General features: G+C 39.7%; 1 protein-coding gene across 1 annotated transcript in view; it reads right to left on the bottom strand.

Moving 5' to 3' along the window:
- The window catches only part of SOGA3 (SOGA family member 3), a 56,943-nt gene extending 30,396 nt beyond the window's left edge, over nucleotides 1–26,547 (bottom strand). The window contains exons 1-4 of the mRNA XM_045544327.1: nucleotides 26,121–26,547; nucleotides 23,006–24,207; nucleotides 22,316–22,540; nucleotides 20,352–20,510 (exon numbers count right to left, since the gene is read on the bottom strand). Of these exons, the coding sequence (XP_045400283.1) occupies nucleotides 20,352–20,510; nucleotides 22,316–22,540; nucleotides 23,006–24,112 (1,491 nt within the window). The 5' untranslated portion in view covers nucleotides 24,113–24,207; nucleotides 26,121–26,547. The remainder of the gene's footprint in view (nucleotides 1–20,351; nucleotides 20,511–22,315; nucleotides 22,541–23,005; nucleotides 24,208–26,120) is intronic.
- Between the last annotated feature and the right edge of the window lie 343 nt (nucleotides 26,548–26,890).

Raw genomic sequence — 26,890 nt, forward strand, 5'->3', positions numbered from 1 at the left:
ATTAGATTTATTCTGGTAATGTTTTATAAAGACTTTATCAGGCTTCAACCCAGACCAATTAAAACGGATTTTGGAGTTGGGCCCAGGCAATTTTGCAAAGCTCCCAGGGTAACTACACTGTGTGGCCGGCTGTGAACCACCTCCCTGCTCTAGGTGGTCATCCCATCCAGCATCCCAAACAAGTGCTCCAACCACACTCCTCCCAGCTTTCTTTGACATTCTCGAGCTCCTCAAACATGCCAAGCATGATCCTGATATAGGGCCTTTGGCCTATGGTTTCCTCTGCCTGCAACACTCTTTGCTGTAAACGCTCATGACCCATCCCACAGTTTCTTCAGGGTCCCTAATTAGAGAGACCTTCCCAGACCACTTCATATGAAATAACAAGTACTTCCCTCATTCTCTTCCTCCACATACTCCTCGTCTTCCTAACCCTGCTTTTATTTTTCTCTATAGTACCTCTCTCCATCTGACTTGTGTGCTTGTTTGTTTCATGTCTGTCTTCCTGTTCTGCAATGTGAGCCCCACAGAGCAGGCTCTTAGTATTGGTCTCTGTTATACCCCCTGCTCTTAGCAATACACCTGGCCCAAAGTAGCTGCTCAGTCAATATCAGCTGAATGAGGAAACAGCAATGTCAGCCGTATTTCTTACACAGATTTGTTTTGGAAGCATGAATAAAAGTTGATAAATGATTAAAACAAACAAGTAAATAAAAGTCCATTTTAAAATGTCCACTTAAAAATTTCCCGTAAAGCTGGAAAAATAAAAATGTCTCAACCTTTTCAACAAAGAGACTAAAGAGCCAAAAATTGTATGAGCTGAAGAGTATTTAAAATGGGACATATCAAATAGAGTCGGCCTTCTGTATCTGTGAATTCCACATCTGCAGAATCAACCAACTGCAGATCAAAATATTTGAAAAAAAGCAATAAAAAGTAACAATACAATTAAAAATACATTATAACAACCTTGTATAGACAATTTACATTGTATAAGTAACCTAGAAAAGATTTAAAGTACAGGTCTACCTCATTTTATTGCACTTTGCTTTATTGCACTTCCCAGATGCCGTGTGCTTAACAAATTGAAGGTTTGTGGCAACCCTGCATTGAGTAAGTCTGTCTGTGCCGTTTGGTCAATAGCACGTGCTCACTTCATGTCCCCATGTCACATTTTAGTAACGCTAACATTATTTCAAACTTTTTCATGATTATTATTATATCTGTTATGGTGATCTGTGATCACTGATGTTACTATTGTAATTGTTTTGGGGTGCCACGAACCACACTCATATAAGACAGGGAATACTCAATAAATTATGTGTGTGTTCAGACTGCTCCACCTGCCGTTCCCTGCCCCCCCACCCCCGGGCCCCCGCTTCTCCTCAGGCCTCCCAATTCCCTGAGACACAACGATACTGAAATTAGGCCAGTTAATAACCCTATAATGGCCTCTAAGTGTTCAAGAGAAAGGAAGAGTAATACGTCTCTTACTTTAAAAATCAAAAAGCTAGATCAAAAGCTAGAAATGATTAAGCTTAGTGAGGAAGGCATGTCAAACACTGAGATGGGCCAAAAGCTGGGCCTCTTGCACCAAACAGCCAAGTTAAAAATACAAAGGGAAAGTTCTTGAAGGAAACTAAAAGTGCCAGTCCAGTGAACACATGAATGATAAGAAAATAAAACAGCCTGTTGCTGATACAGAGAAAGCTGTAGTAGCCTGGACAGAAGGTTAAACCAGCAGGAACATTCCCTTAAACCAAAGGCCAATCCAGGGCAAGGCCCTAACTCTCTTTAATTCTATGAAAGCTAAGAGAGGTGAGGAAGCTAGAAGAATGCTGGAGGCTAGCAAAGATTGGTTCATGAGGTTTAAGGAAAGAAGCCATCTCTATAACTTAAAAGTACAAGGTAAAGCAGCGAGTACTGATGTAGAAGTTGCAGCAAGTTATCCAGAATATCTAGCTAAAATAATTGGTAGCCACACTAAACAACAGATTTTCAATGTAGATTAAACAGCCTTCTATTGGAAAAAGATGGCATCTAGGACTTTCACAGCTAAAGAGGAGAAGGCAATGCCTGGCTTCTAATCTTTAAAGAAAAGGCTGACTCTCTTATTAGAGGCTAATGAAGCTTGTGACTTTAAGCTGAAGCCAATCCCCATTCACCATTCTGAAAATCCTAGGGCCTATAAGAATTATACTAAATCTCCTCTGCCTGTGCTCTATAAATGGAGCAACTAAGCCTGGATGACAGCATATCTGTTTACAGTGTGGTTTACTGAATTATTTTAAGTCCACTGTTTAAACCTACTGCTCAGAACAAAAGATTCCTTTCAAAAGATTTCTGCTCATTGACAATGCACCTGGCCACCCATGAGCTCTTATGGAGATGTACAAGGAGATGAATGTTGTTTTCAGCCTGGTAACACAAGACCCATTATGCAGCTCATAGATCAAGCGAGTAATTTCAACTTTCAGGTCTTATTATTTAAGAAATACATTTTGTAAGGCTATAGCTGTCATAGATAGTGATTCCTCTGATAGATCTGGCCGAAGTAAATTGAAAACCTTCTGGAAAGGATTTACCATTCTAGATGCCATTACAAACATCCGTGATTCATGGAGGAGGTCAAAATATCAACATTAACAGGAAGTTGAGTAATATTAACAGAAAGAAGTTGGTTCCAACCCTCATGGATGACTTTGAGGGGGTGCAGACTTCAGTGGGGGAAGTAACTGCAGATGTGATGGAAACAGCAAGAGAACCAGAATTAGAAGTGGAGCCTGAAGATGTGACTGAATTGCTGTAATCTCACGATCAAACTTTAATGGATGAGGAGTTATTTTCTTCTGGATAAACAAAGAAAGTGGTTTCTTGAGATGGACTCTACTGCTGATGACAACAAAGGACTTACAATATTACATAAACTTAATAGATAAAGCAGTAGCAGGGTTTGAGAGGATTGACTCCAATTTTTAAAGAAGTTTCATTGTGGGTAAAATGCTTTCAAACAACATCACATGCTATAGAGTGATCTTTTGTGAAAGGAAGAGTCAATTAATACAGCAAACTTCATTGTCGTATTTGGTTTTAAGAAAGTGGCACAGCCACACCAACCTTCAGCAGCCATCACCCCGATCAGTCAGCAGCCATGGACATCGAGGCAAGACCCTCTACCAGCAAAAAGATTATGACTCACTGAAGGCTAAAATTATGTTTAGCATTTTTTAGCAATAAAGTAATTTTTAATTGAGGCATGTCCATTATTTTTTAGACATAATGCTATTGCACACTTAATAGACTACAGTATAGTGTAAACATAACTTTTATATGCACCGGGAAAAAAAATTCACATGACTTGCTTTACTGCTGTACTTGCTTTACTGTGGTGGTCTGGAACTGAACCACAGCGTGTCCAAAGTATGCCTGTAAATGAGAGGATGTGCATAAGTTACATGCAAATACTACACCATTTTGTATAAGAGACGTGAGAGGCCATGGATTTTGGTACCCGTGTGGGTCTTGGAACCAATCCCCCTACAGATACTGAAGGATGACTGGACCTTCGTTCTGTTTTAATACTTTGCCTGATTTTTACCAATCCATTTTTACCAGTGTCATAAATTAAGATTCTGGTTCTCAAAATCATTTTGTAAAGGATATTTGCTACTCACATTCTTGATGGCTTATCTGCCTTTGTGCCTTCTACTCATTAGCTCCTTTCTACAATTCTTCTCTGGTTACTGGTCCTCCAAGTACCTGAAGCCTGTGCTCCTACCTTCCTGCCCTGAAGCCCAAGTCACAAGGACTCTTCTCCAAGTTGCTTTCTAAAGTGCCTTCTTTCTTGCCTTCACTCCTGGAAGGGGTGCTTGGGCAGGAGTCAAGATTCTTTTACTTTCCCTTGATTTGGGCATATGTAATAATTCTAAGGTGAACTAAGTTATTTTCCATGTACTATAATTCACCAAGGGTTTACAAAAAATATATATTTTTAGCTGTTTGGCTAATTTCTTTCTATTTTTAGTAGAGACAGGGTCTCACTCTTGCTCAGGCTGGTCTCGAACTCCTAACCTTGAGCGATCCACCTGCCTCGGCCTCCCAGAGTGCTAGGATTACAGGTGTGAGCCACCGCACCCGGCCCTTTTTCTATTTTTAAAGATAAGGAAAGTACAGGTAGAAGTAATTGGTTTCATAAGAAAATTACTGAATATTTAAAATGGCAAATAACTAAACTCAATCTTTTAAAATCAAATAATACAACCATGAAGTGTATATGTTTATATATGTTGTATGTACATTCATAGAGCAACTGTGTATGAAAGTGTGTGCCTGTTTATGTGCATATGTGTGCATGTGAATTTGCATATGTATGTGTTGGAACATACAAGTGTATGTGCATGTGTATATATGTGTATGTTCTAGGTTCCAGAAGGAATGTCAGCACACCTTAAAAATTGCTCAGTGAATTCTAAAACACAAGGACAATCAGAATCTCTGTAACCTCCATTCATATACCAAACAGATAATTTTGAAGTCTATTGAAGATATTAGAACACATGCCCATTAAAATAAGTCATAATTTGATTTTACTTTATATTAATGGGCATCTTGATATCTTTTGGAAGTATATTGTATTTGATCAAATTGGTCAGCTTACTTCAAAATTATTTTGGAATAAATGGGCAATCACTAAATTTCTGAAAATTTAATTTAAACAGAAGCAAGTGCCATGTTTTAGGCTACATAAATTACTTAATTTCTTGAATATAATCTTGAATAATACACACATGCACATAAATTATTTTTGGACACAAAAACAACTTAAGAGGTACTCATAGTAGTAACTTAATAAATAATAAATAAGTACCTAGGGGAATACATGCATGAATACAAGAGCATGAGATATCACTGCAATAGTAATCAAATATTTCACATATTAAGGAAGTTATGGAAAGTAATCATAAATGAACCAGATTGTTTTCTGAAGTATTGTATTTTAAAGAAAATTGACGGTTTTCACATTGCTACTCAAATTGAAAGAATTCTGGGTTAACATCACATGAAGTTATCATTTATTTCCTACTGAAATACACCTGAAGGCAAACGTAAAAATGTAAACACAGTAATGTCCAAAACTAATCAAGCATTCGTCAGAATCCAAGAAAATTTTCCTTTAACAAAAGCATCAGTGGAATTCAAACAAGAAACATAATCTATCTAATATATAGCCTTTATTGTCTGAAACAGAAGAATAGGACATGCAGACCAATCAAAACTAACCATCCTTTTCTTTCTTTTTTGTTTTTTTGTTTTTCTTTTTGAGATAGGGTCTCACTCTGTCATCCCAGCTAGAGTGCAGTGGTGTCATCATAGCTCACTGAAACCTCAAACTCCTGGGCTCAAGTGATCCTCCTGCCTCAGCCTCCCAAGTAGCTGGGACTACAACTGTGTGTCACCACCACATCTGGCTGATTTGTTTTCCATTTTTTGTAGAGATGGGGTCTTGCTCTTGCTCATGCTGGTCTTGAATTCCTGGCCTCAAGCAATCCTTCTGCCTGGGCCTCCCAAAGTGCTATGATTACAGGCAGGAGTCACCACACCTGGCCACCATCTTACTTACTAAAAGATTAAACATAAATTTTCCATATGATCTGGCAATTCCACTCTCAGATACATACCCAAGAGAAATGAAAACACATATCCACAAAGGACTTGCACAAGAGTATTCTTAGCAGCATTATTCCTAGTAATCAAAGCTTGGAAACAACTCAAATATCCATCTACTGGTGAATGGATAGATAAAATATGATATCTGTACAATGGAATACTATTTGGCAATAAAAAAGGAATGAACTGCTGATAACATGATATGACATGGATGGATCTAAAAACCTTATGCTAAGTGAAAGAAGCCAGACCTAAGAGACTACAAATTGTATGATTCCATTTAAATGAAATATATAGAAAAGGTAAATCCATAGATACAGGAAGTAGATTAGCAGTTGCCTGGGGTAGCAAAAGGGAGGGAAGAAATGGAGATTAACAGTAAATGGGCATGAGTGATCTCATTGGAGTGATGAAAATGTGCTAAAACTGATTTATGGTCATAGTATGAATTGGAAATTTACTAGAAAATTACTGAGTTGTATAGTTGAATAGATTAATTAAATGATATGCAAAATAAGACTCAATAAAGTTATTTAAAAACAACCAACCAGGGAGCAACACATCTGCACCTCAACCCTATTTTTTTATGTGTAAATATTGCACAGACAACATTACAATCAGCAGCTCTCTGGTTATTACCATGCCAATACAAGTAGGAACTATTCAGGGAAAAGGAGCTAGATGATTAATTGTGCAATGACTCATGAGACATAGTCTTTCCTTATCTGGTGTTTCTTGGGTAGAAGCATAGGCAGAAAAGCCTTGGGAGCACCTATGTGGGCGTTTATTGTTTTTCATGTACCAAAGATAGGCAAAGAACAACTACAAGCTGCTTCAAATTTTTCTAAGACACAAGTCTTCCTCAAAGTCAGTGTACCTGAGTGCTGCAGTAGTAGACTTTCCTATTTCAGATAAATAGGCCAGAATTAGATGAATGTCTACTAGCCATCAGAAATTGGGTTGCAATTGCACACATCAAGCTGTTCCACACCTTTGGATCTGAGAGAGGGCAATTAATAGCCAGCGGACAGTGACAAAGATAAGAAAAAAAGCTATACCATGCATGTCTTAAGCCAATATTAAGTCTACAAAGAATGGTTGACATTCAATGATGACATTTTCTAAAAGAAAGAAAAAGGAGAAAGAAGATAAAAGTGCACTGGGTCAAGAAAGCTCAGTGGGGAAAGGATAGTTTTTGCAACAAATGGAGCTGGGGCATTTGGTGATCCGCATGCAAAAAGATGGAGCTGTACCCCTAACTCACACCATACACAAATATTAACTCAAGATGGATCTTAGATCGGAATGTAAGAGCTAAAACCTTAAAACTGTTAGGAAAAAAACATTACAGTGAATTTTCCTGTAGTTTAGGCAAAGATTTTTTAGATGTGACACCAAAAGCATAAGTAATAAAAGATATATAAATTGAATTTCATCAAAATTAAAAACTTTTGCACTTCAAAACACACCATTAAGAACGTAAAGAGATAAACCATAGAAGAAAATATTTTCAAATCTTGTATCCCATAAAAGACGTGTTCAAAGTATATGAAGAACTTAAATTAGAACTCAAAAATAACTAAATAAATAACCCAATTAAAAACGGGCAAAAAATTTTGAATAGACATTGCACAAAATAAGACATATGGATGGACAGAAGCACAAGAAACAAACCACAGGAAGAGATGTGCAACATCATCAGGGCAATACAAATTAAAAACACAATGATGTATCATTTAACACCTGATAGAATAGCTATAGTAAAAAAGATGGGTGATCAGTATTGGCGAGGATCTAGATAAATTAAAACCCTCATTTGTTACTGGTGGAAACGTAAAATGGTGCAGCCACTCTGGAAAATAGTTGGCACTTTCTCTAAAGAGTTAAGCATAAATTCACCATATGACCCAAAAATTCCACTCTTAGGGATCTACCCAGGAGAAATGAAAACACACATCCACACAAAAACTTGTATATGAGTGTTCATAGCAACATTTTTCGTAAAATTAGAAAATATCCAATGTCCACTAGATGAAGAATGGATAAACAAAATGTGGAATACACATACGGCTGAACATTATTTGGGAATAAAAAGAAATGAAGTACTGATATATGCTACAGGGATGAACCTCAAAAACACTGATCTAAGTGAAATAAGTCAGATGCAAAAGGCCACATATTGTATGATTACAATTATATGAAATATTCAGAAAATAAAAGCTATAGATTCAAAAAATAGATTAGGGGTGGATCGGGGTTAAGGTTGAGAACAAAGGGGACCTGCAAATGGGCACAAAGGATCTTTATGAAGTGACAGAAATGTTGTAAATTTAGGTGAAGGTGATGGTTACACAACTCTGTATATTTACTAAAAACCATTAAATTGCACACTTAAGTGAATTTATGATACGTACATTATACCTCAATAAAGCTGTTAAAGTAAAATGCTTTGGGTCAATAAAAAAATCATCTGAAGAGAACAAAAAACCCCCAAAATACATCTCTGAAATCTACTATGAAAAATAGAAGATAGTTTTAGAAAATACTGCATTCTTAATGAGATAATGAAGATGGCTTCTATAAACAAGGTCATAAGAGGAGATTAATCTCTGAAGACTAGGAAACTGTGAGGAATCAGAAAACTCACAAAGGACACTAAAATTCAACGTAAGAATTTTGCACTCATATCTTTAAAAAAGCAAAACTGACATGGCAGAAATTCATTAATACTGGGAACAAACTTGAGAAATTATCCAAGGACGCAGAGGAAAAGAATTAAAAAATGAAAGGATGAGAAGATAGTAAGGAATACAAAGTGAAGAAAACGCTAAGAAGAAAAAAAATAGAGTACACATAATTATCAAATCTATAATGCAAGAAACCTTTTCTGAAATAATAAATAAGTAAATGTTAATTTACTTATTAAAGGGTTTATGTGTCCTGGACATATTTAAAACAAAGACCAACATCTAGCTATGTCGAGGCAATATTTCTGAACTGGTTATTCTCCTATAGCTACTCAGATTCATTCTTGCTCCTTTTCTGCCCTGTTCTGTGCTCCAGGAGCCTGACCTCCGCACCCTGATTTACCCAGGTCTCCACCCCACCAGCTTACTCCTAATTGGGTTTAGCCAATAGAAGGAACTGGTAGAAATGCTTAGGAATGGAAGGTGGGAGGAGAGAGTTCATTTCTTCACTTTTTCAACAGCATATCTTAGGCAGTAGCTAAGTCCACTCCAGGCAATAGATCCCACTGGGTGGACCCTACTCCATAATTTCAGTTTTCACTGGCCTCCAAGTACTATTTCCTAGGCATGTCTTCATTTTCAGGGATGGTGATCGTTTCCAAGCATTGCTAGTCTTTTCTGAATGCTTCGCCAGCCCTGGTTTGCTCCCTTAATCCTGCCCACACCACTGTGAGTAATCCCACTTCATTTGAATCATCTTGGGTGAATCTGGTTTCTTACTGGAGGACTCCAACTGATACAAAGGGTAAAGAAAAATATTCATAAATATGTAGAGAGGGGGCTGGGTTCAGTGGCTCACGCCCATAATCCTATAACTTTGGGAGCCAAGGTGGGAGGATTGCTTGAGGCCAGGAGTTCGAGACCAGCCTGAGCAAGACAGAGTCCCCATCTCTACAAAAAATAGAAAAATTATCTGGGCATGGTGGTACATGCCTGTAGTCCCAGCTACTCGGGAGGCTAAGGCAGGAGGATCACTTGAGCCCAGGAGTTTGAGGTTTGGGTGAGCTATGATGATGCTGCTGCACTCTAGCTCAGGTGACAGAGTGAGACCCTGTCTCCAAAAAAAAAAAAAAAAAAAAACATGTAGAGAAAAAATAATTTGACCTACAAAGGAATCAAAGTCAGACTAATCTCATTTCTCCATTGCAAAACAAATGCCAGAGTTAATATATAATAATATATGTATGAGAAAAAATTTTTACTCAATAATTCCATTCTGCCTTCCCTGTGTAAAGTCAACCAAAGTCTACTTTCAAAAGTGCAAAAGCTCAGAATATATAACACTTACAAACTTTTCCTAAAAAATAATCTATTATCTAATCAATTAAGAATTATTTAAAATTAAGGTCTCAGAAATGTAGAAGTGGTGGTTTAAAATCATTGATTTTAAATACTAAAATTGTTTGAATACACAGAAATTGTATGACTACAAAATCGCATATAAAAGCAAAAGATAGTTTTTAAATTAAAACCATATGGTATAACAATGAATAACTTAATAGTAACAATCTTAGTCTATAAACACATATTAATTTAACAAAGACCAAGTTGTAGTCTAAGGGGTTAGACTAACTGAAAGAATTTTTTTAATTCCTTGCGTTAGTTTTGATTTTGGTAATTGGGAAAATTGAAAATCATATATGTATTACAAAATAAAGTTAACACCAGTAGGATTAAAAATAGAATAACCACTTTCAGAATCATCACAGGACAAAATTATTCTGATTTAAATTTAGCCATACCTCTAAATAAATGAATCCAATAGCTATATTTTACCTATATGGAAAGACAACATTTTCCATGTAATGGATCCTCCTAAATACATACAGATGGATTCACTTTATCGATAAAGTTCCATGTCCAGGGAGGTAGTGGATGACTACATACCAACACATTAGTTGCTCATTATGCACCTGAATAAAATAAATGATTGGGTTGTCTAATTACTTCTGCTATTAATTAAGGTGCTTAGCCAATGTAATGCTAAGAAACTTCGTGAAGGAAAGAAAAAATAACATAGTTAATTTTATTAACCACTTACACCTATGATTAATTGGCCAGACAAATTGGAAATAACTGAGCTAGCCAGCAGATGAATACAGAATACTTTGAATTTTTAATTTTAAGTGCTTCTAAGTTGAATCATGCTGAATACAAATGGCCCCATTAAGTGAAATATATAAGTCTAAAATGGAAAATGTCAGGAAAGAGGCTAAATGACATCTTCAAATGTCATCTTCAAATGTCATTTACCATCTGGATAAAGATCAGCTTAACTGACCCTGATATGTAAAAATGGAATTAGAATAGAAACATCAAATAAATAATTATATTATATTACCATTCAAATTCAGCCAAGTATAAAATCTTCAAGCTATAACTAAATTTTCATTTGGAAACTACTTCCTAATATACAGTGAAATTGCATACTATATTTACTCAAAAGTAATAACACACATATTGGAAAACAAAGGAAATTAATAAATTCTAATTTAAGGAGCTAAAGATGAGCTCTGCCAATAGCAATCTTATCTTTAAAACCTCTTCTCTTGCCCAAGCATTTATTGATGGTTTTTGTATGTATAACAGTATGTATATGTGAGTCAAATAGAAATATGGTTCTTAAATTCAGAGAGCACAGAATTTAGCTGTGGAGTCCATAAAACCTACAAAGCAATCCAAATTGTCTTGTGCTTGAATACTTTTGATCAAAGAACAGCCCTACTCTCTCTGCTAAGGCTCTCCTCTTTAGGAAGCATATTTATAGAGCAGCAAGGTAGGAGAGAGACATTTAGCAAGACAAGTCAGTGTAGTCAGCCCTGTTGACGAATGCAGTGGCACGTAGTGCAGCCAGATTAAATTTTCATCCCCCAAATCCTTTGCAAATGTGAGATAATGGATGGTGAAGCAATAAGAACTAAAGACAAACCTGGTGGAAGAGGCATTGGGACAAGTGGAAGAAGTTAGAATGGCTTTATAAGGAAGTAAGATGTAAAGGGGAGGTTCAGAGAGTGACAGACATTCATTAAAAACAAGAAAGCAAAAGCGATTCAAAGCCCTGTAGAAAAGAATTGGAGTCCTAGACTGATCTAAAATTTCACTCTCATAGACTTAAAAATTCTTTCTAGGAGTTAAGTCTTAATCAGCTAACCTAGAGCTATGTGATGATAATAATAATAACATCTGATACAGTACCTTACCATTTATAAAACACTTTCATACATAATTATCTCATGTTATCCTTGTGAGTAGACTGGATAGAAAAATACTTATTTCCCTTAAGAGGTGATTACATTGAGAGTCAGCTATTAAGTGACTTATCTGAAATAACACAGCTATTATATCTTTAAAAAGGGAGACAGTATTGACGGACCTGAAAACATTTTTCTAGCCCTATATTTCTCGTTTTTTCTCCAAAGATTCCCTTTCTGTGAGATAACATCGATTTTTTCCTGTAGACACCTTGGAAGTCTACTCTCAGTGCTTGATCAAAGAATCACGAGAGACACAGAATATGAAGATTCAAGGAGTATTGAGGTCCCTAAAGAAGGTAGGCTATTTGCAGGGTGGGAAGAACGCGGAGGTGGCTGTAAAATATAACTATTAACAACATAATTATACATAGAGTATCTGATACAGTGACTGGAAGATAATTAGCACTCGACACTGGTGGCTACTGAGCAACTACAGCCCTGGGGTAATTTTCCATATCTCTCCAGCCACATTAACTGCTGAATCGACTGTCCCAATGAAGGTTTGAAGCAAATTCAACTGGATAGTCTCTGGGAGTGACAAGCTCTGCAGTCTTCTTTCCTTCCCTAAACCTGCATTTCACATTTTTTTACCAAAGCACATAGAAATTAAACTGCACAGCTGATGCCCAAGGTGTCAGAGTTATCTTGTTCTGCGTTCCTGTCCTCATTCCTCTTCCCAAGACCCCTTTGAGACGGGACCTTGTTTCAGGGAAGACTTGCTGCTTCTGGGGGATAACTGGGATTTGAGAGGAGCAGGGTAGAGAATTGGAAGTTTGTAGAAGGTCAGGAGACCTCTAGTTCTGCAAGTGGGGTGAGGCTGGAGTTACCTACCTGTTATCTTCTCATTTGTTTGTATTGCATTAAGTACCATAGAAAGAACCCTGGTTCTGAGTCACCTTTTTTTTTCTCTCTGTGAAACAGGACCTGAAACATCTTGCTCAGTTCCATTTATTCTCTATTCAAAGTGACTTATTGCTTATCACCTTTGTGCCAAATTCTCTTCTGGTTGTTGTGGACATAATGATGAATAAGACAGACTCCGTCTATACCCTCAGGGAGTTTACAGTCTAGTGCACGAAAAAGATATGCACAAATTAAGTATGAAATTATTATAATATTACAGAAGAAAGCAGTCTATTGGTCTACATGCTGGGCACTGAACTGATGGCTGACAGTGCCACAGTGACCAAAACAGGCATGGGCCTGTCCTCGTAGAGCTTACAGTCTGGTCGATCTTGTGAGGACTTCACGAGATGATGGACATTAAAGTATTTGGCACAGGAATGTGTACGTGTAGTTGTTGTCAAAGTACAGCCTGTACAAGGTTGTCTTTTCTATTAGAAAATAATTAATAGCTTGATGGCAGGAACTACTCCCATGGTGAGATTATCTGTTATTCCAACGTTTGCTACATTAAAGTCAGATCAAAGTTTATAGGTTTTTAGAGTTATGTAAAAGGCTGAGACAGAGAGGAGATGCTATTTTCTGCCACTGTTAGGGGCAAGGCCATTGTCAGGCAGCCAAGGGTGGCCATGGAGAAGGGGAGTGGTAGAGAATGGTGTCATTAGTTACTGCTCAGAAGTCTAAAGGTACCGCATGGACTACTTAATTCATGGCTGCATTCTTGGAATCCCCTAAGGAAGGGACTGAGGTTGTTTAATGGGCATCTACTCTACATGAGGTTTATTATGTCTGTCACGCATACAAAGACTAAGTAGCCTCAAAGAGATTTTTATTATATTCTTTGAAATATAAAAACTTGTAACTTCAAAAAACATCAGAGAAGTCATGGGGGATAAAAATAAGTTTCAATAATAGCAAAATACAAACGTTTGGATGTTTGACTGAGGATCAGCATGCATTAATTCACCCTCTGTGGTGAGAGCCTGGCAGCCCTCCAGGGGCAGAAAACAGGAGCAGATTTTACCCCAAGAACTGCATGGTCAAAGAACCCACCTCGGAGACTTTCTGCACAAATTAGAATGTTTAGGTGCCATCCTTCAATACAGTGGTTTATTTACTGGGAAAGATGATGAATTCTTTGGTCACGACATGATCTTTGTGGCTTCCTAGGGTGGAGAACTAAGGCCACATCAAAATGAATGGCCTAGATTATTTGAAAGATTCCACTTGTCCTCAGACCCACACATCAGGGCTTCGGTTCTAATTTCTACAGTATTAAACCAGGCTCTGAATGCTCAGTAGCAACAATCAGAGAGATCACTGTAGGTCTTACTCCCTGGGTTAAAAATTCTTTAGCAGGGCCCTTTGGTAAATGCAAACTTGGAGTTTACTGCAACACTATGCCATCTATATCTTTATATCCTCTGTGATATGTATACGGCCACACTATAGCAGGTATTAAACTATTCTTCAATAAATATCTGTTGACTGAATATATAAAAAATTATAGTAATTAAATAACAGTAATAAAACTGAATTTCATACCTGAATATGAAACTTTCTGGGAGAATGGAGATAGATAACTGACAAAGTAGCAAATGACATTTTTATAGGGACCACTGAAAGCATTCAGTTTAATTTCTGTATTCACAAATACAAGAAAATAACCTAAGGCCTATAAATTTCAAGTTATTTGCCCAAAGTCACAGGGAATGACAGGTGAGGCCTCAAAGCCAATTTCCAGAATTGATGACATATGTACTTTCTAATCAACCACATTTGAATTTATGGCTAGTGACAAAATGCCTTAATTTTCTTTTCTGTAAAGTTTTCATTCTTAATGTATTATATAGATGAGAACTGGCAATTGTTTCGAAAGCTCATCCATCTATAGTGGTTGCCATGTAATACCCGTTTATAATTGTCAACATTTTGCTGCACTGTAATTGATTTGCTTCCTGGTTGCTCCAGAGGCTTCACAGGAAACTTGATGTTGCTTCCCTGTCTGGTCACAGCTACAAAAGAATTTCTTTCAATATTTGTTTCCCTGCCTTAATTGCTTCTAAACTCAGAGCTGTTACATAACAATGTACATCCCCTGGATTCCCAGAATTTTTACTTGACCTCATTTTTAAACCCTTATTTCAATAGTTTTATGATTTTATTGTGAACCACTTCAAATCCGTTTTTAAGGTCGGTTGGACACAGAAGTCAGAGAAGTAATAACCTTTTGGTAACTCTATAAATAATATACTTCCATGGAGATATTTAACACAGGTAAACTGTAGTTACTGCTCTCTCAGGGGTGGGTCACTCAAAGTTCAGCCTAGAGTCCTTGGATAATGTTAAACCGGCCTCTGAGCAGGGTCCAGGGTTGGAAACTTAACTCTCATGAATATGGTTTAATGGCAAATAAAAAAAGCATTTAAACACACCTGTGTTGAACAATTTCTGTGAAGTCCATTACATTGCAAACATTAAAATCAAAAGATATTTTAGATGGGAACTGCAAATGTACTCAACTGGCGATGCTTACTCAGGTAAAACCTGTATTTGCACAGTGCTTTACAGTTTCAGGAACATAAAGTTCAAAATTTCAGCCAAAAAAAAGGAACTAGAATCTGATCAACTATGTGGGGGTGTGTCATTTAGACCTCTATTCTTATGTAAATAACCAGAAGTTTGAAATCTTTATGAAAAGTTCAATATATTTCATAAAATAATCCACCAATTTCTGATTGTGTACTAATTTGCTTCTGCCAGGGGCTTGGCATTTGAGTAAAAAAGCCACTTACACAAGCCTAAATCTTGGGCATGCAGCTGCATATGTAATGTCTTTAAAAAAAAACAATAAAATGTATAACTCCTAAATAAATACATCTTTAAACATGCATTCATAACAAATGGTAATTTCCTGGAAGACAAGCTTTGCTATACTTACCTGGCATGCTCTTCCTTGTTTTTAATTTAGTCTTTATTATTCCTGCCTATGTTATTCAACAAACTATTGGCTCTGAGAAGATATGACTAAAGTATTGGTGTTTAATTGATGCATTTAAAAATATTTATGGCCAGTTCATCTTAAAATATCAGTGACTACTGTTCTGTTCGCAAATTTTAAGAAAACCACCAGAACCAGGGGAAAATATTTGCATGCCAAAGAAATTCCCCATGAAAAGTGTCTCTTGAGCTGCTGCTTCACTGATTTATTGCTTGGCATTTCTTTTTCACGCTTTATTACTTAGATAAATATATCCTATCAGAACCAAGTGTAGTTAGGATTGGTCCTTTATTTTATGTAAGAAAATAAATTGGTAATTATAAATGTGTCGTACAAAAATTTGTCTATTAAAGTGTTCTGTTTGTAAAGAGAATCTGGGTATATAGATAACACTCTCAATGGACTCTAAAAAACAAAACCAGAGGCACCACTGTTAAAATTTATAGTACTAATTAGTTTTGTGTTCTAGAATAAAAGTTCATTATAATAGATAGGATATATAAACCAAGCACACAGAAAATAAAAGTCCCAAGATAGGTGGTGCTATTGCAGTAGACCAGTTAAGAACCCTCCAGAGCAAAGACTGGGACAAGTTAAGACAATTATTTTCTTTTAAGATTCTTATGTACAGCTGAGGGACAACACAGAATACCTATTCTGAAATGAAAAAGAGCTGATAAATAGTTCTCATTATCGTCATCTCACTTATTCTTTCTTCCCTTTGGTCATCTGTTGGTGATTTCTTTGCTCAAATGTCTGTCATCAATGCTTTTTCCAAGCACCCAACTTTAAAAGTGACATGAGAAGACCCCTCTCTCCTGAAGAGCACAGAGAGTTTCAAAGTTTTGAAAATAATGTTTACTCCTACAGCAGCAGAACTTCATGAGGGCAATGACCCTCAATTTAACTGGACCAAAAACTCACCTTTTACAGAAATGTGTTGTCTAGAGCCTCCTCCATACCCTCCCTTTATCCTATTTGTTCATGAACCCATCCTGGCATTCAAAGAGCTAGTTGTTTGCATGAAACAACTTTTACAAAAATTACTGTCTGTCTCATCATTTACGATGCTGAAAGATACACCATCATTTTCCCCTGGTTACATAAAGGTAAAGGCATTTTTCTACAGTGAGAAAGCATACTGCTAGTAGCAATCAATGCTTTATAATTGGGATGAGAATGCTATTAAGATTTGAAGGCAGCACTCTAAGCGGTTCCTCTTGTTTGCAGTTGGCAGAATATCAGCTATTTCTATACAAGCAAGGAGTTGCAGTAGACACAGCTAATTACCTCCATCCTGCCTCTACTCAATTCTTCTTACTCCCAGGTGCCTACTCCACTCGCTCAGGGGGAGAAGATAAGCAGATAGATGTGAGCAGGCACACAGGACCTTGTGTAGCCACCAGCACTGAGAACAACTGGTTAATACCCTTGGAGCTACTTAAACCCTTAGTAAACAGTCTCAAACTCTAGCAGATGGTCTATTAGTCCCAGTGGCGCTGTTCAACGTCTATACGACTCCATACAAGGAACTAAATTCTTAGGATTGGATGATTGCTCTTCTCTAGTATATTCTATTTAACATTTTATGATTTTACTCTGTAACTAGTATCTTTTCTCATAATGGAGAGTTTGGCCTGGTTCTATTTTTCTCCACCAGTAGAATGACAAAAGGGATGACAGTCCATGTGGTTAACACTCACCAAGGACTTGAATGTATTTTCACTTTACAACCAAGGAAGCAGATGGATAACTGAAGCTGTTACAAGTCATCCAATGGGAAACTCACAACCCCTACCCCACAGAGTAAGCCTGTTATATAGCAGCTCAGTTTTAATATTTATCTTCTTAGAGGGTAACAGAATTACTGTTGTAAAAATCTTATTTGAAACATTTCTGATTTCTAAACATATTTTTTAAACTACTTATTCTATTTCTCACACTGTTTTGAATACTATGAAGGTCAACCTCAAATGGATGATTATAAAATATTCATGCCATAATATTCTTCATTTTTCCTTTATTACATGTAGCATTCCTTAGACTGTTATCTTCTCTTTCTCCCTTCCTATTTCTATTCCCCGCCACCACCCACCTTCTCAAACTGTGAATGCTATTTTTCTTAATGAAAGGCTACTTTAAAAGTTGATGTCCTGAATACATGCTCCTAAATTCTTTATATTTTTGTTGTATTTCCTAATCAGGGATTGGCATTTGGCTTTTATAACTCCAAAGAGAATATGAATTGCCTCTTTGTCATGAATATATATATCCACACTGCTTGGTGCTATAATAGTATTTTCTCAACTCAGAATTAGAGCCCTGAAGGAGGAAATAGTTACAGGGAAAGGTGTGGGAGAAAAAAAAATCAAGGAAACATATCTTTAAAATTCTCCTGAGGACATTCCTAAATTCCAGCCCTTACTCCTTCCTGGTGGCCAGATTATTTTGGCTTTTATTTTAAGATGAGAGAGATCACATCTTTCTAGCTAATGGACAGTCTATGAGCATTTCCTTTCCTGGATGTAGGATGAAAATCAGAAAACTTTTATGCCATTCTCAAATACAACTTTTCAGATAACCACTTGAAAAACATTCACATGACACCAAATTACAAGGTATTTCTTTTTAATATCTGGTAATCAAGTGAAGTTTGTTTTTACTCAGATGTTTTTATAGACATTGTTTTGTATAGACAAAGAATATGGGATAACACGAGTGATGTATGAACAGGGAATGGGGCCTAATGAGACTCACGATGAACTTTCTTTTAGCCTGCCCATAGGACGCCATTAATTGCTACTGTTGTGGGCTGAAGTGTGTTCCCTCCTACCCACCTTCTGTGCCAATTTCATATATTGAAGTTCTAATCCCCAGTGCCTCAGGATGTGACCTTATTTGGAGATAGTCTTTACAGAGGTAATCAAGTTAAAATGAGGTCATTAAGGTGGGCCCTAATTTAATATGACTGGTGTTCTTATAAGAAGGGGGGGGGAATTTAGAATTTGGAAGACGGTCATCTGCAAGCGAAGGAGAGAGGTCTGGAACAGATCCTTCCCTCACAGCCTCAGAAGGAATGAGCCCTAGCAACAACTTGATTTTGGATTTCTAGCCTCCAGAACTGTGAGACAATACATTTTGTTGTTTAAGCCACCCAATTTTTGGTACTTTGTTAGAGCAGCCCTGGAGAACTAATACAGTTTCCTACTTAATTTTTTGCCCTGGAAATGACACTTTTAACATGACACACTACAACTGTAGTTATTGTTGAAGACACATATATCTATATTAATTTCACATTTGATCTCTTAACGTTAGAAAAAATACTATGCTGCTCTTTAAATGGTGATGTCCTGAATTTCAGGAAAAAAGTCTTATATAGTGGCAAAAGATGTTGAGAATCATATAAAACAACCTTTACAGTTTATAATGAATAAATGAAGGCAAGTAGAAATTACAGGCCTTTTATAGTCACTCAGTTAGTTACTGGTGAAGATAGCTCACATGGCTCTCATTTTGTACGTTTTTCTACTGTAGCACAGAGTCACTCTTAACTAGTAGCCAAGGATTTCATATCATTAAAATAATTTTCCCTATTTCATCATGTTAAAAAATGTTTAAAGTCGGGATAATATAAGAATAAGTAAACACTAAGATCAAAAAAAAATAGTTTACTCCACTGAAATCATGTTTTACAAAGTCTTAGCACGTATATATTCTCAGACTATATTTTCACTGTTACATTGTAGATATATTTTTGTACCATTTTGAGATAAGCACAGCTATGACATGTGGCTCAATACCTCAGTGTCTGTGGAAAGCTTAAGATTTTCCTTAGAACTCTGCATATCCAAGCAGAGGAATTGTTCAGAAGACCACTTGTGCATTTGCTAATTCTCAAGAATAGTTTTCATAAGTTACATTGTACATGCTCAGGTAGTTTTCAAAGAATATTGTTTTAACTAAAATTAAATTGCTATTTATCATAAAGCTAATTACTTCTTGATAGATCTTTCAATTTCTTTTCTCCTCCAATTATTTTCTTTGGTCCTGATTCTGTTTTTTTTATTTTATTCTTTGAGAAGACTCAGGGTAAATAAGGTAGGAATCTTCAAGTAGCTAACATGGAAGAGAAATTTGACTCTTAAGGGTAGAACTAAGATATATTGGTTAAAGTCATTATTCAATAGATTTCAACTCAAAACAAAGAAAACTTTTAAACAGAGCTATGATGTGATAGCAGTGGCTGCTATAAAAGATCTCAAGGACTAGTCACTGGTGATATTCTAAGTATTAGAGCATCAGGGGCAAGGGGGCTTCATTATAGACAGAATTCAACCAATGAATGGATTAGACTAAATGGCCTTTGTAGCCTTTTCCATCCTAAAAGTTTATGGCTCTATGAACTCAGCAGTAATCTCATAGGACTAACTCCCTGCAACTAACACAAGGCTCATTCCTTCATATTCTTCACACACTTTGCATTTAGTACACTATGTAATTTATCTAATTAACATACATTTAGATGACCCAGAGATGAAACATCCATCACAGCCCATGTATGTCAAGTTAGAGACAGAGTTCAGGTCAGAATTTTTTCATTGCTACTCATATATTAGTATGAAATCATGTATTTTTTTTTTAACATACTGCGTGAGGACAAAAAACTGTCCTATAATCTTAAAAGAAAGAATTATTTTAACAGTCATATTACTCCTTGGAATTCTTTTCTGAAGAGCTAAAAATATATGGCACACCATGAGATAATCAAATACTAACCTCCTTCATTTTTTCCAGTTCATTCTGTAAAGCTTGCTTTGCAATTTCAACTTCTATGAGCTGTTGCCTCAGTTTCTCATTTTCACCTTCTGTCGTTGTTCTTTTTTCTTCCACATTTTCCAATTCATGGTGAAGTCTCACAGATACATCCTTTGCAACCTGAATTACAGTGTTTGTACCAATAAAATATAATTAAAGACAACACAGTAAATGGGCTAAAATTTTATTCATACTGAAAGCATTAAGAGCCAATACTTATCTAGTACTTACCATGTGTGAGGAAGTGTTGAGCATGCTTTGCATATAAGCAATTCACATATACCAACCATTTAACCCCCATGACAATCTCATGAGATAGGTATTATTATTATCCCTATCTTACAGATGAGGAAACTGAGTCTCAGAGAGGTAAAGTAATATGCTCAAGGTCATAAAACTAACAAGTAGTCTAGTAGTCTGGCTCTAGATTTTGTTCCCTTAACTTCTACCCTACACCATGGTGACAAATGTTCTACTGCGTTTTATCACATGTAGAGAAATTTCATATATCTCCTCGAGTTCTACAATAAAACTCTGCAGTAGATGTTTTCATTATCACCTATGATAAAGAATGGAAAACAGAAGTTTTTATAATTAGGGGGCAGGGGCTTGGATTTTGATCTTATAACTAGAATTCTAAGTGCTTAATTTTAGGAAATACTTTAGTTCTTGACATTAATTTTTTGGAATGACTGTGCATTTTTACCCCATATTTTGAGATTATCTTGGAAGTTTTAGGGTTTGAAAGAAAAGTGGAACATTCTGGTGCAGAGGAGTAGGATACTGGCTTGTGGTTTTAGACAGGATGGAGAGTGAGCCTGGCTACTTATTAGCTGCTTTCCAGGTCTGGGTCCTATACCTCTGTGAAAGGTGCAGCTTGTGCCTCTGTAAAATGATGTCATTAATAATCTCTACCTTAAAGGTTTTTTTTTTCCCCCTTGAGAATTAAATGAAATAATGTATGAACGATGCTAGCCAAGTGCCTGGTACATAGTGAGCACTCAAGAAATGCTAGGAAAAGTAACAAAAGAAGTAATACAATAATGACTTTCATAAAATACATACTCATAGCTTTCTTTAAAAGAAATATAGAATATTTATACATTTGATTTTTATATCTTGATGAAGCTAATACAATTAAAAGTACATTCATTTCGTTGCCTAGGGCCATTAATTCAATATCTGGTTGCGTTGTCAATGAATCCGCCTACGATCAAAATGAACTGGAGACTACTCTTGCCTAAAAAAATGCATTTCAAGGTCGAGATTTCTTCACTGGGAGAGATTCTGAAGGAGCAAACTTCACTTTAAAAATGAGATTCTTTCATTTACTTTATTCTCCCTTTACTTCAACAAACCGGCCACAAGTTGGCCAGTTTTCCTTTCAGGGAGTTACCTACGTGGCAAGTACAGGAAGAAAGGTATCCTGGAAGGAGGTAGGGTGGGGACTTGCAGAGAGAAATCTTAACAGTCCCCTTGCCGGTGCTGTTCCTATTCTGGGCTTCAACTCCCTGGGAGGGGTCCTCCTAGTGCTCCTCTTGAGTGCTTGATTCCACCCGGCTTTGGCTTGGAAGACAGACTCCAGGCCAGATCCAAGCCAGAGCCTGCGCTCTGTCACGCCCTTGTTTCCGCCCAGGAGGGAGGCGGCCTCTTCCCTTCACCTCTGGAAGAGCCACAGTTACTCCCGGGAGAGCCCACGGAGCCCGTTTTCTGCCAGGCCCGCCACACACGCTGGACTCTTTACACCCACCTGTCAGTGCTAACCCCTCCGGGACCCTGCTGTTTTGTGTCAGCGGGGCGAAACTCTGTATCCCCAGAGCTCTTTGCGTGTCGCCACTGAAGACATTTCCGCGCCAAGAGCCCTCGACCAAAGCCCCCACCGGCCGCCCCTGCCGCACGCCGTAAGCCCGCCCCCCGCCGCAGACCTTCAGGTCCTGCTCCAGGCTGCGCAACAGCTCCCCGTCGATCTCCCCCGTCTGAGCATAGCGGAGCCTTTTGCGCTCGGCTTTGCGGAGGCGGTACTGCAGGATCCGGCAGTTTTTGTTGGCTCTCTCCAACTCGTGGCGCATTTCCTGCAGCTGACAGGCATCCTCCTCGAAGAAAGTGTCCCTCATCTCGTCCATCTCGGTTCTCAGCTCATCGATCTCGTTCTGAGGCGGTGACAGGCCGCGGGTCAAAAGTAGCCTCACCTCCAGCCCCTCCGACATACATCGTACACACCCCATTCCAATTCCAAATTCTCAGCCTTATGTCCTCCTCCTCCATTAGACAAGTGACAGGAAGACGAATGAAGGAGAGGAAACTGGAAGGAGGGCCCACTATAGGCCTTCCCTCGCTCTCTCACTCTAGCTTTCTCCACGAAAAAGTGGGACAAACCATGATGATTAGAGAAACGAAGCCCCAATTTGGATTTAAATGAAAACCCAACGTTACCAAGATAGGGTTCTGTTTCAAATCCAGACAAGGCCGAGGACCCCCCCTCCCTCCTTTCCTGTTCCCCTCCCTCTTTAAGGCTCCCTATCGGCTTAGCGGCCTCGCACCCCCGCCGGGACACGCCCTAATCCTCTGAGGCCCACACCTCCCCTCCCCCACCCGACTCCCCCCACCCTCCTCACCTTGAGAGTCTCGTTCTCCTCTCGCAGCTTCTCCATCTCCTCCTGCATCTCTTCCTGCTCCTGGAGCTGCTGCGGGTGCGGCTGCGACGAAGGGGGCGCCGCCGCCTGCATGCCCCCTCCGCTCGCGCTGCCCTCTGCGCTCTGCTGGGGGCCCTCCGCCGCCGCCGCCATTGGGGAGGCGGAGGGGACTGCGAGGGGCTCACAGATGGCAGGGGCGCCAGAGACAGGGGAGCTGCGGCTACTGCCAGCGCCGCCGTTCTTAGTGTGCATCTGAGCCGCGGCTGCCGCCGCCGCCGCCCGCTCCTTCTTCAGATGGAACTGGATGAGCTCAGACTGCAGACATCCTTCCTTCCAGTAGCTCCCGCCGCCGCCGCTGCCGCCCCCTGCAACGCCGCTTCCGGAGTTTCTGCTACCGGGGCCTGGGGGTCTGCCCGCGGGAGAGGAGGATGGCGAAGGGGAGGCCCCCTCCCCGCCGCTGCCGCCCCTCTGCGGAGCGCGGATGCCTTTCCCTCGCCAGCCCCTGGGCGGCGGCGGCGGCGGCTGCGGAGCGCCCCCCTCCCTTTCCCCGGAGCCGCCGCCGGCTCCTCCTCCCTCCCCGTCCCCTCCTCCCCCTTCCCCGAGCGGAGGGGGTTCCCCGAGTTTCGAGGGCACGGAATCTAGCTCTCGGGGCTGCTCCTCAGGCGGCCCGGGCCTCCTGCTGCCCACAGCGGCCAGGGTCGCGGCGGGGGCCGCTTCAGCACCGGCCGCAGGCTGGACAGCTCCCGGCGCGGCCCCTTTGGGCGCCTGGGGCGCCGCCTTCTCGGCCCCGCCTCCGCCGCCTCGGGAGCCCGCCGGAGGCCCCCCGCGGCTCCCGGTCTTGTTACCCTGCTGTTGCTGCTGCTGCAGCTGCTGCTGCCGAACAGAATTGAGTTTCGTGCCGGCCCCCACCGAGGACCGGGTGGCCGTGGTTGTCTGTCGGAGCGAATTGTCCCTCGGCCTAGCGGGTGACTGAGCTCGCTGCTGCTTTCTGCTGCTGCCCTCCGGGTGCAGGCGAGCCTCTGGGGCTGCGGAGGCAGCAGAAGCTGCGGCTGCCGCAGGGGCAGCGCCCCCGGACGGTGGCTGACTCATGGCAGTCTAGGAAGAACCTACTGGATGCGATTTGGAATCGTCCATCACTAGATCATCCTCTTCCCTCTTCACCGCCTCCAACCTTCCTTTCTAAGCTGGGACAGAAACAAAAGAAGGAAAGCACACATGTCGACATTGTTACAGAGCACAGGGTGATTTTGCTGTACAAGAGAAGCCCCAGAAAATGATGAGATTTGGAAGGAGCTTAATAGAAGCTTTGACTTGAGGAATAGAATGCAGGGTGGTCAATTCTCATTTTGTCCACGGTGGCGCTGTCTCCCTCTCCCGCCACCTCAGTAAAATGATGACGGATCTGAAAGCAGCTGAACCTTACAGTCTCACGGTAGCAGGTTTTGGAAAGGGTGAAATACAAAGTCAGAAATGTATTGATGGGAATGGAGATTTAAAGAAAAGAGGATAAGGTCGAGAAGAAGCTTCCAAAACAAAAGGAGATGTTCACATGCTATAGTTGTTAAACTCTTGCTTTTACACCTTTGGCTTTCCTCACCATCAAATCTATATTTAAAGCCTAGTTTAGTGGAGAAGGTTTTATTTAATGAGTATTCCCAAGTGTCAATTAGAGGGAAAGGGTTATGATGTAAGGCTCCTAGAGAAAATTTGATTTGTGTAAGTGAAACTTTTCTCAAGCAGCTTCCAACCCCCAATGTTGTTTTTAGAGAAATACACCCAATTTCCTTTAGAACAGAACTAAAAGAAAATCTAAATAACAAATGATTTTAAATCAACCTCAGTTTCAAGAAAATAATGGCATTAGGAATTATCTTTATGGTTTAGTTATTAGCAACCCCAAAGTTTTCTTGTTGTTTTGTTTTGTTTTAGCTTTGTAGAATAATTTTTTAAATTCTTTTGGAAAAGTTGATGGGTAGCTCTACAGAATTCCCTAAGTTTCTGGTGATGAATTTTTCTACACTTATCCAATTTCATAGTTCTTGCTAATCATTTCAGTTTTAAGTATAATTGCTAAATAGAAAATATTTTCATTCTTAAGCATCTTCTTAACTGGCTATCATAGGCAAAGATGTACTTTTAAAGTGCCCATTTCTTTCTATACAATGAATTTTGAGACAGAATGACCCTGTACCCAGAAGGCTGGTACATCTTCCCTCATGGTGGTAAGATCAATTTCCATTGTGTATCTTTCCGAGATAAATCCAACACTGGCTTCCTTAATCTGGAATATAGCAAACTACTGCCTCATGGGTTCCTCTCCCTAGTGATGCAGTCAGCTAGTCAATTACATACCTTTTCCTTAGAATCCTTTCTCTCTAAAGCACTGAAAAGGCCATGACTAGGCATAAAGTTTTGCTTTTTAAAATTTTTCTCTTATTAAGAGAGAAAGTTACTGTACTCTCAGTCACTGTACTTGCATTATACTTGTCATCTATTTTTAGTATCATAAGTTAGCATGCAGTAATTCATCATTTTATAAAGAAATATTACTGGAGGACTCCTCCCCCACTTCCCTATCTGTTTCTGGCATCTCCTTCCAGAAACAGAAGTATTATAAGGTGAACAAAGAAGATATTAGGGGAAAAAATGCCCACCAACATATTTTCTACACCTTCTCTTGGAGCCACAACACTACTAAAATGTGTGGCCTAGTTCATCAGCCTGGGTCACACTAACGTGGGCCACCCAACTAAGCTATATGCCAATGCAAACTTACTTTTTGTTTTTAGTTAGGCAGAATCATTCCAGAGCTGAGAAGCCATCAGATAATGCTTAAACTCGGGCCCCAGACAGCTTTAACCCAGGAGAAAGTTCGTGTTCCAGTAACTGGGCTCCACAATCAAAGGTACCTGGCTGCTGTCACGTGGTTCTCACAAAGTGACAAGATGCTGCATCTCTTCAAGGCTTCCCCCTTGGAAACTGCCACCCAGTCAACCCTGGCAGGGCTCAAACCAACACTTTCAATCTCAAGTTTTGTCTGCCTACCGACCCAGCCCATCTCTCATCCCCATCCCTTTAGAAATCCAGAACTGCTCACTTCTCAGCAGAGGCGATGTTTCCAACAAGTTGATGCAAATCACCAACGTTTTCCTTTTGGTATTCCGTGGATCTCAGGGTTTTTATTATTGTGCCTTTCGGAGCCAAGGAAAAGTTCAACTTCGCAGTATTATTTGCGGCTTTCTGGCTGAGCACGACTTTGGGCCAGCTTGCTCCAGTTTCACACCCACTCGATTCCTCCAAACAATGGCGGTAACGTCAGGCCTCAGCTGCCCCGAGAGCGGGTTACTTCCCGGCGCTCGGCCGCTGGGCTGGGGCTGCGGCTCGCAGCAGGCTGACACGCGAGGTACCACGCCGTGCCAGACGCTCCGCAGGAAGTGCAGTGATATGCATGAGCTGACCTCACCGGACTGGGCAGGGGACAGGGCGGGATTGCAAGGGACCACAGGGTAGGGGTAACCAAAGAGAGGTTACTTTCAAGAGGAAAGGCAAGAAGGCAGGGAAGGGGTGGGGGGTGGCGGGACAAGAAGACAAAAAGGCCGGAGCCACCGCCCGAGATGGAAGATTGGCAGCCGCGCTCAAAGTCCTTCCTCCACTCTCATATCCCGCACTTGGCAGAAGATTCCAAAGCCGCTTGAAATCGCATGCGCTGGTTTTCTGCGAAGCTTTGTCCTGGATCCGCTCAATCTCCATCAATTATTTACTTGGGCTCTTTTTCCAGGGAGGCGGATTCAAACAGCCCTCTGGGCGTGCCCGATGCCTCCTGCTGCGGCTCCGAGGCGCTGGCGGGCGGCTGCCCGGACTCTCTTT

Source organism: Lemur catta, chromosome 2 (genome assembly GCF_020740605.2).
Source record: "Lemur catta isolate mLemCat1 chromosome 2, mLemCat1.pri, whole genome shotgun sequence".
Classification (NCBI taxonomy): Eukaryota; Metazoa; Chordata; class Mammalia; order Primates; family Lemuridae; genus Lemur; species Lemur catta.